At 38.1% G+C, this 17127-nt stretch overlaps 1 protein-coding gene and 1 pseudogene across 29 annotated transcripts in view; one reads left to right on the top strand and one right to left on the bottom strand.

Moving 5' to 3' along the window:
• The window catches only part of ESCO1 (establishment of sister chromatid cohesion N-acetyltransferase 1), a 93037-nt gene that overhangs the window by 51429 nt on the left and 24481 nt on the right, over nt 1–17127 (top strand). For 18 of the 29 annotated variants that reach the window (XM_078347866.1, XM_054244052.2, XM_035270716.3 and 15 more), the window contains 3 exons: nt 6303–6392; nt 9911–10054; nt 15470–15657. In XM_078347866.1, the coding sequence (XP_078203992.1) occupies nt 6303–6392; nt 9911–10054; nt 15470–15657 (422 nt within the window). Of the gene's footprint in view, nt 1–5613; nt 5738–6302; nt 6393–9910; nt 10055–15469; nt 15658–17127 lie in introns of all 29 variants that reach the window. The other 11 variants (XR_013525787.1, XR_013525788.1, XR_013525790.1 and 8 more) reach the window with 3 other exon arrangements.
• Nucleotides 13666–14334, bottom strand: LOC103787588 (MICOS complex subunit MIC27-like; annotated as a pseudogene).

The following is a 17127-nucleotide window of genomic DNA, read 5'->3' as shown; positions in this document are numbered from 1 at the left end:
CATCACTCAGATAACCCCTGTTTATATTTTGGCCACTTTAAAAATAGGCATAACTATTTATATTTAAACTCTGAATAAAGTATGTATTTCAAGAGTTTATTTGTCTTACGCAGTTTTTCATGCTCTGGGATATTGTGAAATAAAGCTTGTGACTGAGTTTTGAGTTAATTTAAATTCACTTTCCTTCCTGAAGGCTTAAAATTTAAGATATAGATGGTGTTGGCCAGGCGCGGTGGCTCACGCCTATAATCCCAGCACTTTGGGAGGCCGAGGCAGGTGGATCATGAGGTCAAGAGATCGAGACCATCCTGGTCAACAAGGTGAAACCCAGTCTCTACTAAAAATACAAAAATTAGCTGGGCATAGTGGTGCACGCCTGTAGTCCCAGCTACTTGGGGGGCTGAGGCAGGAGAATTACTTGAACCCAGAAGGCGGAGGTTGCGGTGAGCCGAGATCGTGCCATTGCACTCCAGTCTGTGTAACAAGAGCGAAATTCAGTCTCAAAAAAAAAAAAAAAAAAAAAAAGAAAAGAAATAGATGGTGTTTAAAACAAATCTTTTTTGGCTGGGCGTGGTGGCTCATGCCTGTAATCCCAGCACTTTGGGAGGCCTGGCAGGTGGATCACAAGGTCCAGAGTTTGAAACCAGCTTGGCCAACACGGTGAAATCCTGTCTCTACTAAAAATACACAAAATTAGCTGGGCATGGTGGTGGACATGTGTAATCCCAGCTACTCGGGAGGCTGAGATGAGGGAATCACTTGAACCCAGGCGGTGGAGGTTGCAGTGAGCCGAGAACCATTGCACTCCAGCCTGGGTGACAAAGGGAGACTCTGCCTTGGGGGAATATAATATATATATATCAACTTAACTTGTTTTTGTTTTTAATATGGACTATTGCTCTGTCGCCCAGTCTGGAGTGCCATGGCATTTATTTCAATTTAACTCTTTTTTTTCTTTTTTTTTTTAAGACAGAATCTGTCTCTGTTGCCCAGGCTGGAGTGCAGTGGAGTGATCTCAGTTCACTGCAACCTCTGCCTCCCGGGTTCAAGCAGTCCTCCTGCCTCAGCCCCCTGGTAGCTGGGATTACAGGCATGTGCCACCATGCCCAGCTAAATTTTGTATTTTTAGTGGAGATGGGGATTTTCCATGTTGGCCAGGCTGGTCTCAAACTCCTGACCTCAGGTGATCCACCAGCATTGGCCTCCTAAAATGCAGGAATTACAGGCGTGAGCCACCATGCCCAGCCTCAGCTTAACTTCTTAAATTGCTTTTGAAATGTCTATTTTTCACATTCTTGTAGTAATTTTTTTGAGATGGTATCTTGCTCTGTCACCTGGGCGAGAGTACAGTGGCATGATCTCGGCTCACAATAACCATTGCTGCCTGGGTTCAGGGGATTCTCCTGCCCCAGCCTCCTGAGTAGCTGGGATTACAGGCACCCGCCACCATGCCTAGCTAATTTTTGTCTTTTTAGTAGAGATGGTTTTTGCCATGTTGGTCAGGCTGGTCTTGAACTCTTGACCGCAGGTAATCTTCCCACCTTGGCCTCCTGAAGTGCTGGGATTACAGGCATGGGCCACCGTGCCTGGCCAGTAATTATTTTTAAGTAAAATTTTTATTGACTTGTAAAGAAAGTACACAGGCCCTAGGCATGGTGGCTCACACCTATAATCCTGATACTTAAGGAGACTAAGATGGGAGGATGGCTTGAGCCTAAGAGTTTGAGACCAGCCTTGGCAATATAGCCAGACCCCATCTCAACAACAATGACAACAAAAACAAAAATGAATAGAAAGTACAGCGAGTACATAGCTTAATAATTGTGTATTTTCACAAAGTGAACACACCCATATAAGGGGTAGCAACATTACTGGCATCTCCAAAGCGTCTTTATGCTCCTATTACAGTCACTACTTTACCACATTTCAGGTCTAGCTGCTCCTGTTACGGTTACTACTTTACTGCACCTCAGTTCTATCTGCAATGCCGACTAGATTAGTTTTGAATTTATTTTTTTATTTCTAAATAAATGATACAGCCGGGTGTGGTGGCTCACGCGTGTAATTTAGCACTTTGGGAGGCCAGGGCAGGCGGATCGTGAGGTCAAGAGTTTGAGACCAGCCTGACCAATGTGAAGAAACCACGTCTCCACTAAAAATATAAAAAGTAGCTGGGCAGGGTAGCACACATGTGTAATCCCAGCTGCTCAGGAGGCTGAGACAGAATCACTTGAACCTGTGAGGCGGAGGTTGCCATTGCACTCCAGCCTGGGTGACAGAGTGGAACTCCGTTCACCCCCCCACGCCCCCACTCCTGCCAAAAAAAAAAAAAAAAAAAGATAACTTGAACAAACCTTGGGCCACTGGTACAGTTTTGACAATAGGTAATTTGAATTTTCCAAAATAAGTTTAATACCCCACACACACAACACACACATAGTAATGAACCCCACCTGCCACCCACCTTCAACAATTATCCATTCACGGATAATTATCTTCATCTAACCTTCCCAGTTATTTTGACATAAACTCAGGCATCATGTTATTTTAGTCAATATTTCTAAATATGTATTTCTTTGTTTCTTTTTTGTTTTTTTGAGATGGAGTTTTGCTCTTGTTGCCCAAGCTAGAGTGCAATGGTGTGATCTTGTCTCACTGCAACCTCCACCTCCCGGGTTCAAGCGATTCTCCTGCCTCAGCCTCCTGAGTAGCCAGGATTACAGGCACATGCCACCGTGCCTAGCTAATTTTGTTGGTTTGTTTAATTTGTATTTTTAGTAAAGGTGGGGTTTCACCATGTTAGCCAGGCTGGTCTTGAACTCCTGATCTCAGGTGATCCACCCGCCTCAGCTTCCCAAAGTGCTGGGATTATAGGCGGGAGCCACTGCACCTTGCCTCTAAATATGTATTTCTTAAAGATGAAGAGGACTCCTTTTTTAAAATATAAAAGAGCTTTAAAAAATATAATTACACCTTCAAGAAACGAATGAATTCTTGAAATCAAGTTTTCCATCAGAGTTCAAAGCACCCCAAATAGTTTATGATTTCCTATGTTGTTTGTTTGTATTAGAGTTTATATATTACATTGGATGGTATGTCCCTTTAGTAGCTTTTAATCTCAAGGTTCTCCATGGGTCTCTTTTTTTTCCTTGTAATATTTATTTTTTAAAAAGCTGGTTGTTGGTTTTATTTTTTCACATGTTCAAATGTGTATTACCATTTAACCTTTAATGAAATTGTGATTAATATGAACTTCTGAAATTGGGGTATTATTTATACAATTAAATCTACAGATCTTAAGTGTTTGGTTTGAATTTTGACTGCTGTATACATCTGTGTATCTACCACTCTGTATTTTGTTTCCAGTTGTAATCCTTTTTTTGATTGGAAAAGAGGAAAAATCTCTTCTGTTCTTTAGACTGTATAGATTAGGGTAACTGCAGTAGCAAGGAGAAAAGAATAATAATTTCTTGCTATTACAAATACAAATTAGGAATATAAATTTTTCTGCTTTTCATGAAGTAGCCAAATGGATGAAGTAAGAAAAAATGGATTTTGGAAAATACTGCTTGTTAGCAGAGGACAATGTGTAGTGTATTAGCTCTGAAACATGCTAGAGCTAAAGGTGAGAGAAGTGTAAGTGCACTGCATTGGAATTTATATCTTTGCAAAAACGTTGTGGCTATTTGGTTATTCTTCTAAATTGTATGCACTCTTTCCTGCACCCTGTTCCTCCTCTGCCTTAATTTTAAGCATTGGATGGACTTCATCGCCTCTAAGTTTCTCTGAAGTAAGGAGGGTCATGTGGTTATTGAGACTAGGAAAGAGTTAACTGTAGTTGAGGCCTAGATACGTCTTGAGTATGTTATTTGAACAAATATTAACTAACTTGGTCCTTTCATCATTTCTTTGTCTATTATTTGAATTGATTGCTGTATTTAACCTTGGGAACATTTATTGATTGGCTGTTTCGTTAGATTAGTGCATTGATCTTAGTTTGATTCTAGTAAGAGAGAATGGAAGTTACTAAGAGTTACCGAGTGACTACTCTTTGAGCACTCATCTTAAATAAAGTACCCTCTTACCTACCAAGTGATAGAGGTGATGATAGCCTTTTTTAGAATGTTTAGATCAGGAAACAAAATCAGAGTTCCAGTGATTTGCCTAAGGCCATACATCTAATAACTACCAAGAACAAGGATCTAAACCCTGAACTTTTATTCTAGAATTAAAAGTTTTCACTAAAATGTGCTTTCTTAGCTTGGCATGATGGTGCACACCTGTAGTACCAGCTACTTAGGAGGCTGAGGCAAGAGAATTGCTTGAGTCCAGGAGTTTGAAGCTGCTGTGAGCTATGATCTTGCCACTGCACTCTACCTGGGTGACAGTGAGACTTTGTCTCAAATAAGTAAATTACTTTAATAAAATTTGGTGTTTTCATGAACATTAGAAACCTAAGCAATACTAAGTCTGCCTCTGCAGTCTTTGCTGCTTAGATTTAAAGGCCTTTTATTTAATACATGAAAAAACAATACTATTTAAAACACAAAATTACGTGAGATTCAATTATGCTAAAAATTTCAGCAGGAACATACAAATCTGAAGTTGTTTCAAGAGAAAGTTTCGTACTTAAAAAATTAGTAAAGCAAAAATAATTTGTCTAATATCTATAATGCAATATGACATGAAACCATTATTACTGTTTTTAGAGGTATTTAATAGGAACATAGTTTATGGAACTGTCTTTAGGTGATTCAGTTCAGGAAGAATGGTTTTCTTATAACTTGAAGTTACTTAAATTTCTAGGTTTTTTTTTTTTTTTGGATATTTTAAAGTGAAAAACTATTTTCATTTTATTAAAAATAGGTTCATAAATTTAAAAGCATTTTCAAAAAGTAACATTACTAATAGAAATTTATTTTTAAGAGTTGATACCTTGTAAGTCTTCTAAAAATTATTTACCTGTATTCATATTCAGATCTGTATATGAATCAGATTTAGTTTCTTTTTAAAACCTTATTTACATTGAAGGACTACAGATTTAGTTTCTTATATGAAAAAAGGACTTCTGTGATGATTGTTTCTGCTCCTTTTCAAATATTAAGAACATTTTAATAATCATAATTTTACTCATCTGAATTTAACTTTTCTATTGGGTACTCTATTTCATAAACAGATTTTGGATTTTAAATATTTAAATTTAAATTGTTACATATCCCAAGCTTATTAACTAGAATTTTTGTCCCCAACTATGGTCTTGCTACCCTCCCCACTCCAAAAAATTCTTGATTGTTTAAGAAAAATCTACTTTCATACTTGCCGTAGTATATTTTTTAAAAAACCTAGTTGCCATTTTCTTGGTTTCATTGAGCTTTTCTGTTCTTAGAAGAAACATCAGAAAAAGTATGGTGTTTTCCTCTACTGGAAGTGTAAATTGCTTCTGGAAAGGCCTTTTTATGTAAAGTTGGTTGGGTTAAGACAACTGGAACAACTAGTTAAGCTCATTCCTTCTGTACTTATTTTGAACTTCAAAGCTCCTAGTTTTAACCTCTGGTTCAGTCCCATCTTAATAGATTTAAGTGGCTTTTGTTTTGTTTTGTTTTTTTCATGCAGGTTCTGCTCATTAATCACCACGAGTGTGGATCTGAAGAAGAGTTTATTACCTCTCTTTTTTTGAGTATGTTTAACTTCAGATACACACAACGTAGCCTCTCCTTCCCTATTAGATTCTTAGAAGGTAGTTATATTTTTTTATAGTCTCCTTCTTGTGGCTTTAGTAGTTGTGATCAATAAGCATAAAACTATTCCTTTCATACTGGGCTACTGCATGCAAATCAGTTCATTTAAAACCTCCTGGAGGTCTTTGGCATGCCAGACATAAAACTTTGAGTGTTTGTTTGTGGAGGTAACCATGTTCCAATGAAATATAAGAGTTTAAATATTTTATCAAGAATTTGGGAGAGTTATAGTTTCTGGGAATTAGTGTCTTTAAGGGCTTGCTTTTGGTGTGTGGCTTTCAAAATTAATTTAAAATGGGAAATGATAATAGAAATACTCATGTGGTATTAGATATATCTTTGAATGACTAGTAGAGAGAAATTAGCTTGCCTTGTACCTAGTGTATGCTTAACAAAATAGCTGATTTATCGTGCTTTATTAAGCATTAATGAGCGTATATGTTTTATATTTGTAATTTTTAGACAAATTGATATACTTTTTCTCTTGTACATGGATATGATGACTAAAATTCATTCTTTAAAATACATATATATATATGTGTGTGTGTGTGTATATATATCTAGGGCTGGAAGAAAGAAAGAATTCTGGCTGAATACCCTGATGGCAGGATAATTATGGTTCTTCCTGAAGACCCAAAGTATGCCCTGAAAAAGGTAAATTTCCAGTAAAACTTAATGTAGAGTGGGCAATACATTTTGCAATTAATTTTAAGAGGATAACAGATTGCCGGCATAGTATATTTAAACACCTATGCTGAGACAAGAAATAAGCATTTAAAGAATATAACTCAGTTCAGAAATTATGTTAAACTTTGTAGTGTGTCTAATATATGAACTCTAAATGAATTTATTACTGTCCAGTATTATTACTAAATTGTCCTGTATTATTAGTAAATAGTTTGAGTGCTAAAATGGACATGCTTATCTTCTGTTAATAATGCCAAGTAAATGATTTCACAATCAGAAATAAAAGCTGAATTATATAATTCAGAAAATTGATAAAATGTCAAGTTTTATTCTAAGGGAAAATTTCTAAATAAAAGCTTATTGCAGAAGAAGATTGCTAAGTAGATCATAGTAAACCTGAAATTAAACATGAATTAATTGTATAATATTTTTAAGAGATAAGGATATATTCCAATTTATAAATATAATGCAGAAAACTTAAAAGTTTATCTTATCTAGTGTGAGGCAGGTGTTAGTCTTAGAGTTCCATACTTCAAGTATTCAGCATTTATTGTGTTGAGAAATGAACCAGAGAGATAATGAAGCCTGGAACCATTTTATTACATAAGTTATTTTAAAAATCAGGAACCATAAGATAAACTTATTTTTAAATAAGTTAAATAAGTTCATTACACTTTCAAATAGTAGACTCAGTATGTTTTTCTTCAACCTCTGGATGCTTTTTCAGAAGAAATACCTCATAATGTAAGCGATGGGTTCAATTGCTTATTTGAAAAACTTTAATAATTACACTAGAGTGTGTCCAAAATATCTAGAAACACAAGGAAAGCAGTTTATTTATTATACTTTATTTATGTTAACAATTGGACTTCTTTAAACTTAAGAGTACTTCACCTGAAAAGATGGTTGAAGGAAAATACTTTGCACCTATTGTTGGAAAATTTAACTAATAGTCTATTTAAAATATGTAATATCTTGTGGTTCTTAACTTTATTCTGTTTATCTGGATGGACAATCTTAGATACCCAAGTAAGCTTTCAATTACTACTGCCTAACAGAATAGACAGTAGGATTTTACGGTGACATGTAAGCATGCCCAACCTGTCTTGTTTTTGAAACACTGATGCATGCACAATAAATTCTTGTTGAATTAATGTTGGATCGGTGATTAACCACAAGTTCACCCATGAACAAGATAGTGGTTATGGGTGCTGGCTTCTCATGGAGTTAAAAATCCAATTATAACTTTTTTTTTTTTTTAAGAGACAAGGTCTCACCATGTTGCTCAGAATGGTCTCTAACTCCTGGCCTCAAGGGATCCTCCTGCCTCAGCCTCCCACAGTGCTGGGATTATAGGCGTGAGCAACCTTGCCCGGCCCACCTACAACTTTTGATTCCCCCAAAACTTTACTACTAATACCCTACTGTTGACTGGTAACGTTATTGATAACATAGATAATTGATCAAACCCATACTTAAACTAGTATCTACATATATTCTGTGAGTTCATGACATACCTAACCTTTTCTTGTTTTTTTGTTTTTTTTATTTCTGGGCTACATAGTTCATCTGCTAGTTTTTTTTATTGTCACAATTCTCCAAAAATGTTTCCAATATATTTATTGAAAAAATTCCCACATATAAGTGGACCACTCACAATTCAAACTTTTGTTGTTCAAGGGTCAACTTAAATAAAAATTAAATTATGGTATTTTTGGAATTCTAGCTATTCACATTTGGAAATGCACAGTGGGAACTTTTGCTATACTGCCATATGTAGCAGCCAGACTTTTCTTACTCAGAACCCTCAGTAGATGCTAATTTCCTCTTTTTAGTTTATCTGAACAAAATCTTAGTAACCCATAATAGGTTAAAAAATAAAATCTAGAGAAGTGTGAATCACTTGTCTTTAGGAAATGAATCAACAGTTGTAGGATGCTTGCTCTCTCAGGATTAGGAGGACTTGAGTTTTCATCACTGAGTAAGGAATTCCCTGAATGTTATTCTGTGTGCCAGAGGTATGAATGTTTAACCCTCTGAAGGATTATTTGCATTTTAAACTTAATAACATAAATGAATGCTATTGGACTCTATTTTTAGTTGTTTTGTTGTTGTTGTTGTTTTAAAGAGAATCCCACTCTGTCACCCAGGCCAAAGAGCAGTGGTGAGATTATAGCGCACTGTAACCTCAAACTCTTGAGCCCAAGTGACCCTCCTACCTCAGTCTCCTGAGTAGCTAGGGCTAATGGCCAGTGCCACCACATCTGGCTGATAAAAGAATTTTGTAAAGATGGGTTTTGCTGTGTTGTCCATGCTGGCCTTGAACTCCTCCTCTAGCCTCAGCCTCCCAAAGTGCTGGGATTATAGGTGTCAGCCACTGCTCTCTGACTTTTGTTTCCAATGTCTTTTAACTGGGGACTAATATTTGAGTACCTGCAGAGGTCTTTTGATTGCCTGCAAACAGTTTGAGTTTATCATGTTTGACTTTCATCAGTTAGGAGCTAAACTGCAAGAAGCATGGTTTGATGACAGTAATATTTTGGGTTCACATCTCTGCTCCTTGATTTTCTAGATGTCTGATAACTGATAAGAGAAAGTTGTTTAACCTTTGAGTTTTATTTCTTCCATATGTAAAGTGAGGAACCATAAACCTTCAAGAAATGTGGATTTAAATGAAATGATATTTATAAAGTGCTTCGAATAATATCTGGCCTATAAATGGTTGATAGGAAGTAAACATGAGTTTCTTTTCTCTATACTCACTTCCATTTTACTGATGAGAGTACTAATTAAGGGTTGGGAAGAAAAGTGGCTTGCCCAGCTAAGATTCCAGTCAAGTTCTCTCCAATTCACAAATTAGATGCTTTTAATTGGAAGCCTTATTTAAGTTCCTGATAATCTGTTGTAGGTGCTCTCACCTCATCCCTCTTGTTTTCTAGATTGTTGGGTTTGGCATCAACCTCTAGTTCTTCCTTCATTTTGCAAAGTGTTCCACAGGGATTAAAAAACAGTTATTGATCAGTACAGTCATTCAAAAGAACTTCTTTTTTTTCTTCTTTGAGACGGAGTCTCGCTCTGTCGCCCAGGCTGGAATGCATGGGTATGGGTAGGTTACCATAATCTTAAGTAATCTCGGCTCACTGCAACCTCTGCCTTCTGGGTTCAAGTGATTCTGCTGTCTCAGCCTCCTGAGTAGCTGGGATTACAGGTGCATGCCACCACGCCTGGCTAATTTTTTTGTGTTTTAGTAGAAACAGGGTTTCACCATGTTGCCCAGGCTGGTTGTGAACTCCTGAGCTCAGGCAGTCCACCCGCCTTGGCCTCCCAAAGTATTAAGATTACAGGTGTGAGCTACCATGCCCAGCCCAAAAGAACTCTTTAGAGGATGCCCTGCTTGGAATAAGGTGGACCTACTGAACTGAAATAGTATGTTTTTACATGTATATAACATTTTCATTTAAAAATTACTGTTCTTTATTTGGCAGGTTGACGAGATTAGAGAGATGGTTGACAATGATTTAGGTTTTCAACAGGCTCCACTAATGTGCTATTCCAGAACCAAAACACTTCTCTTCATTTCTAATGACAAAAAAGTAGTTGGCTGCCTAATTGCGGAACATATCCAATGGGTAAGTGATTTTTAAAGAGTGTTCTTAAGTAATTTGGTGTTTAATGAGTTTACAGCGTAATCTCGAATAACATAATCCTGATAAATTTGTCTCCGTTTTATGCAAGGAAGAGTGGTTTTTTTGAGACTGTGTTTTACTCTTGTTGCCCAGACTGGAGTGCAATGGTGTGATCTCGGCTCACCACAACCTGTGCCTCCCAGGGTCAAGTGATTCTCCTGCCTCAGCCTCCAGAGTAGCTGGGATTATAGGCGTATGCCACCATGCCTGGCTAATTTTGCATTTTTAATAGAAATGGGGTTTTATCATGTTGACCAGGCTTCTCTTAAATTCCTGACTTCAGGTGATCCGTCCACCTCGACCTCCCAAAGTGCTGGGATTACAGGTGTGAGCCACTGCGTCTGGCCTTAAGGAAGAGTTTTAATGCAAGAATTCCCATGTGTGAGTCTTTACCAAAGTGGAATAATGGTTATGCATGGCAATTAGTTTCTCAAGAATTCTAAAAATTCTGTAGAATGAGAATACCATCAGGCTGGGCACAATGGCTTACACCTGTAATTCCAGCACTTTGGGAGGCCGAAGTGGGTGGATCTTGTCTCAAGCCTGGCCAAAATGGGGAAACCTCGTCTCTACTAAAAATACAAAAGTTAGGTGGTGCATACGTGTAATCCCAGCTACTCAGGAGGCTGAGGCAGGAGAATTGCTTGAACCTGGGAGGTGGAGGTTGCAGTGAGCTGAGATTTCGCCATTGCACTCCAGCCTGGGCAACACAGGGGGACTTGTCTCAAAAAAAAAAAAAAAAATCAAAATACTATCAAAGTTTATTTAGGAAGTTTCCATATTGGATACTAATGTAATGTCTTTCTCAATTAGTCCCTCTAGCACTGGAGTAAGTCAAGGCTAGGTAAACTAGAGTAGGCAAAATTCAGCTTGTTTTTATAAATAAAATTTTATTGCAACCTACTCATATCCATTTGGCTCACATATTTATGGCTACTTTTGTACCACAAAGGCAGAGTTGAATAGTTGGAACAGAAACCAGGTGGATTGCAGTGCCTAAAATATCTGTGCCTTTATAAAACGCCCACACTAGCCAGGCATGGTGGCTCACGCCTGTAATCCCAGCACTTTGGGAGGTGGAGACAGGTGGATCACGAGGTCAGGAGATGGAGATCATCTTGGCTAACATGGTGACACCCTGTCTCTATTAAAAATACAAAAACTTAGCCAGGTGTGGTGGCATGTGCTTGTAGTCCCAGCTACTTGGGAGGCTGATGCAAGAGAGTTGCTCAAACCTGGGAGGCGGAGGTTGAGTGAGCTGAGATTGTGCCACTGCACTCCAGCCTGGGTGACAGAGTGATACTCTGTCTCAAAAAAAAAAAAGAAAAGAAAAAGCCCATACCACCAGGTGCGGTGGCTCACACCTATAATCCCAGCACTTTGGAAGGCCGAGGTAGGTGGATCACAAGGTTAGGAGTTCAAGATCAGCCTGGCCAACATGGTGAAACCCCATCTCTACTAAAAATACAAAAATTCGCTGGGTGTGGTGATATGTACCTATAATTCCAGCTACTCAGGAGGCTGAGGCAGGAGAATTGCTTGAACCTGGGAGGTAGAGATTGTAGTGAACTGAGATCATGCCACTGCACTCTAGCCTGGACAACAGAGCAAGATTCTGTCTCAAAAAAAAATTAAGAGAAAAGAAAAGAAAGGCCCACACTTGGAATAGGTTACAATTTCTTTTGTTGAACTCTAAATGAGTAGTTGTCTTGTGTGTAGGAGCCAATTTGTACAAAAAGCAAACAATGGAATCATATGTGTTTACATTACGAGTGTTAGTAGAAACTGAGACCATCCTAAGAGAACAGAAACTTCTGGACTCCCTAATAATGCTCACTTTGAGGCAGACCTGAATTCTTTTTTCAGCTTTAAGTTCGTGCTCATGAACTCAGTGTACATTGTGTGTGACTACTGTTCAGATGGTGTCTTTTAGCGTATTAACTCATTTATGCCAAATGTTGCAACAATTTTTTGACTTTTTGCGTGAGTGAAAAATTAGACCTTGGCAATGATCTTGAGCGGTAGGATATAAATAACTTGCACATGCTTAGCATTTCAGTAATGGAATGCTAGGCATAAGTGGGTTAATAGCTGCTTGCGCAAATGTATGCATCGTCATAAAATTTTCTAATAGCCCGGGTGGGGTGGCTCATGCCTATAATCCCAGCACGTTGGGCAGCCAAGGCCGGCAGATCACCTCAGGTTGGGAGTTTGAGACCAGCCTGACCAACATGGAGAAACTCCATCTTTACAAAAAATACAAAATTAGCCTGGCATGGTGGCGCATGCCTGTAATCACAGCTACTCAGAAGGCTAAGGCAGGAGAATCGCTTGAACCCAGGAGGCAGAGGTTGCAGTGAGCTGAGTTTGCACCACTGCACTCCAGCCTAGGAGACAGAGCAATACTCTGTCTATTAAAAAAAAAAAAGTAATAAATGACTAAATAAATATTCAGCCTGAAATTATATAGTTCTTATGAACCTTGCTATAATAACAAAATTGATTTAAATAAGTAACTGATAAGGTAGTTTGGGGATATTAATTTGATATAAATTGACTGACTCATAGAATTTTGCCATACTGAAATTGAGTTAATTTTACATAGCGCATACTATTGTGTTTTTAACTTTCTATTCCACCTAGTTCCATGAATGACTTATAGTGGTGTTTAGACTAGAAGGATAACAATGTAATGTTTGTTAACTCTTTTAACTGTGTTGTCTGATTGCTTTTAAGTTTTATACCTTGTCTCATCAGAAGGCTGGGCATGGTGGCTCACACCTATAATCCAGGAGTTCAAGACCAGCCTGGTCAACACGGTGAAACCGCTAAAAATAAAAAAATTAGGCAGGCATGGTGGCACATGCCTGTAGTCACAGCTACTCTGGAGGGTGAGGCAGGAGAATCTCTTGAACCCAGGAGGCAGAGGTTGCAGTGAGCTGAAATCACACCACTATACCCCAGCCTGGGTGACTGAAGGGTCCCTGTCTTGAGGAAAAAAAAAAAAAAAGACTAGTTGTGTTCTTTTTTGGCAGCTAGACTTGCAGAGTTATTTTTTTCTTTTCTTTTCCCATAAAGACAACCACAATAAAAGAGACGTATGTTTTTTAAGGTACTTTTCTGTCCCGTCCCCCCCCCGCCCCAATAAGCCCTGTATATTTTATTCCGGCTCTAGGAAACAGGGAAAAAAAAAAATAAAACAGAGGGAAACAAATCTTTCACACACACCATTATGATTTAACCGACATTAATTCAGGAACGCTAGAGCAGAAATAAATTTATACATATAAATATGTATTTCTTTATACACACATAGATGCATGTTCAGATTTTAGTCTTACTGGAGTTTATGTCTTCATTTTTTTAAAAAATAAATGCCTTTAAAGGTCATCAAATGCAAACTAATACCTCTATGTCTCCTCATCAGTCATTTACTGTTGTTTCCATTGCATTCACAGTTTGTGTGTTAACCACTTCTGTAATTTATCAAACTGCACATTTGGAGATGTAAGGGAAAAACTTGGTTTAAGTAATATTCTATGTATCAGTTACCCATTACATCATTTTTTCCATCATTATTTGCAACTTCACACATCTTGTAGTTTTCTATGTAGTCTCTCTCTGCAGTCTGCTTCAGCTTCTAGTGCTGTACATATCTGTATCTTCTGGGTGGTACTACCTGTGATCCATGAGCTTAGGGTCAGGCATAAACCACCTGAGGTGGATTCTAATTTGGTCTTTGCTTCAGAGCTGAATTCTGTTGGCAAGGGCACTGAATGTTTGAAGATGTGAGTTGTTTTTGCAGGTGCTTCTATTTCAGCAGAGGCTCCTAGCTTAGTTTTTTCTTTAGGTTTAGAAAGTGGCTTTATTTTGCTACTTTTTGTCTGCAGTGATTTGGCTGCTCCAAAAATTTGCTGGCTTGTAGTTTATACCTTTTACCCTGTTACTTTAGCAGTTATTACTGACTGAACTGGGTAGCATACATTGCTCCTGAAGTGACCAGTCCCAGAAGATGAGTAATTTTCTTTTCTTTCTTTCTTTTTCTTTTTTAAGCGCACCATTGTCCTGGAGGTGGGGCTTACGAATGTGATAAGTAATTTTCTTAAACTTAAAACCAAACCCAACAATCCTGAAACTGTAATAGCTCCCATTTTTGGAAGAAAATCTTGAGGAGGATTCTTCAGATAGACATAAGCATCCTTTCCAAATTGTACTGTATCCATGATGCAATTTTTCATAAAGACATAAATACCTTTGCACCAGCCAATATAATGACCAGTTGCAGTGCAGATGGAAGCAAAGCCCATTTGTAAATGACCAAGCTGCTCTTCAACATATTTAGACTGGAGCGGTGGTGCAGTATAGATGAGGAGCTGCTCTGTTTTCACTAGCTGCTTTTTGGATTCTTCTTCTTTGGCTGCATGTACACTTACAGGTGCATATATCAAACCTGTGGGTCTACGACCCTTTTGGCCAAGGTTTTCAGACCTTGAGGGACTTCTTTAAAAAAAGAGATGGCACGCCAGGTGCAGTGGCTCACACCTGTAATCCCAGCACTTTGAGAGGCCAAGGCAGGCAGATCACGAGGTCAAGAGATGGAGGCCATTCTGGCCAACATGGTGAAAACCCTGTCTCTACTAAAAAATACATAAATTAGCTGGGTGTGGTGGCATGTGCCTGTAGTCCCAGCTACTTGGGAGGCTGAGGCAGGAGAATTGCTTCAACCTGAGAGGTGGAGAGTGCAGTGAGCCGAGATTGCTCCACTACACTCCAGCCTGGCACCTGGCGACAGAGCGGACTCTGTCTCAAAAAAAAAAAAAAAAAAAGAACAAAAAAGAGATTGCAATGTGATGAAAGGCTTTCTAAATTATTAATTTCTCTGCTATTCCTATTCTCAATTATTGTACAACTGTAAACCCTAGAACTGTGACAGCAATCACAGAAATAGTTGTTGTTATTGCTTTGTTCTTAATATGTACTTCTGCTGGTTCTTGGCATGCAGGAAGTGGAGAGAACTAATGTTCACTTCCTTATTGGGGGGCTCCTCATGATGGGAAGGGACTTCGTATGTATCACTTGTATTACATCTCTCAAATGAGCGATGAGGGATATTGCCAATGAGGAACCCAAAGATTAGAGAAATTGTAACCTACTTTCATGGTCATACAACTAGTAAGTGGACTGGAATAGAATGCAGATCCAGATGGTCTGTTTACTAAAAATGGCAGTGAAAGCATAAGTGGCCAAATAGTTGGTTAAGCCAGTCAAATGTTGTAACCTCCTCAGTACGATCAGTACAGACAGTTGCTAATTAATAATCTCACTCAAAAATTTTCCCCTCATTTTTGACACCTGTAGGGCTACAGAGTTATAGAAGAGAAACTTCCAGTTATCAGGTCAGAAGAAGAAAAAGTCAGATTTGAAAGGCAAAAAGCGTGGTGCTGCTCAACATTACCAGAGCCTGCAATCTGTGGGATCAGTCGAATATGGGTATTCAGCATGATGCGTCGGAAGAAAATTGCTTCTCGCATGATTGAATGCCTAAGGTAACTTGAATGTAATCCTTCAAATCATTTTTAGTATAGGACTTAAGTAGACTTTTAGTATAGATTGGCATTTAATTAACATGTGTATAACCTTTATTTGTTTTAATTATTTTGCCTGAGATTATTAGTGTATTGGATCTGTAAGTACTTTTTATGTGAATTTAATGTGAGGAGGAAGAAAGCACTGTGGGTTAAATACTATTAATTTTAAGCCATTTCCACTTACTTATTGTAAGTTAGTTATTGTAACTATAATATTAGGCCAAAATAACCTACTTATTTCAAGTTGTGCTTTATTTTGAAGAATTTTAAACATAAGCAAAGAAATGTGAAAAGTTTCTTGGGAGTTCAGCTTTTAGAGAAATTTATCTTAATTCAAGAATATTATTTGTAAACTATTGAATCTCTTACTAGAAAGATAGAAAGATATTAAAGGGAGAATCAGAAAAATTGTTTTGTTTTTGGTCCTATAAAGTACCTCTGATAAAAGATTAATGAAGGAGGTTAAAATTAATCATTCAAAAGAGGTTTTTAGGTCAGCCTTTTTTTTTTTGAGATGTAGTCTCGTTCTGTTGCTGGGGCTGGAGTGCAATGGTGTGATCTCTGCTCATTGCAACCTCCACCTCCCAGGTTCAAGCAGTTCTCCTGCCTCAGCGTTCCAGTAGCTGGGATTACAGGCACCCACCACCATGGCTAATTTGTTGTTTTTGTTTATTCACAGAATCATTGTCTACTGTTACTTGTGGGGTATAGCTTTCAAAATAATACTTTATTGTTACAAGTGAAATTCTAACACCCTAAGAATCTTAATCTTAATGTATATATGTTCTTTTATTTTATTTTATTTTTTGAGATGGAGTCTTGCTCTGTCACCCAGGCTGGAGTGCAGTGGTGCTATCTCAGCTCACTGCAACCTCTGCCTCCCAGGTTCTTGAAATTCTCCTGCCTCAGCCTCCCGAGTAGCTGGGACTACAGGCACACACCACCACACCCAGCTAAGTTTTTTTGTATTTTAGTAGAGACGGGGTTTCATGGTGTTGCCCAGGCTGGTCTGGAACTCCTGAGCTTAGGCAATCTGCCCACCTCAGCCTCCCAAAATGTTGGGATTACGGGCATGAGCCACCACGCCCAGCCTCTTTTATTACTAAGTAATAATCCCGAAGGGCTCACATCTATCTACCCTTTTCATGATAAGGGGTAGTATGTTTTTACCTCTTCAGAACTAAGCCTGAAAACAAATTGATTCTAAAGGAGGGTATTGCCCCTCCTTTAAATCTTGTGGCAATCATAAGATGGTTCTAGTTTATAAAAAAAAAAAGCAAACTGGTAATAGTAGTTGTATGTTCCATGTGGTAGTAAAATTGTCACCATAAGCTTCCTGTTAAAACACAAAGAGTTTTTACATTTTTCATTTATTTCTTCTTTTATGGGTCTTCTGTTACTAGTGTCCAGCACTCCTTGTTAAGATTA

Source organism: Callithrix jacchus, chromosome 13, assembly GCF_049354715.1.
Source record: "Callithrix jacchus isolate 240 chromosome 13, calJac240_pri, whole genome shotgun sequence".
In the NCBI taxonomy this organism is placed as follows: domain Eukaryota; kingdom Metazoa; phylum Chordata; class Mammalia; order Primates; family Cebidae; genus Callithrix; species Callithrix jacchus.
Note: the sequence above shows the minus strand (reverse complement) of the source record. Positions and strands in the feature narration are given on the sequence as shown.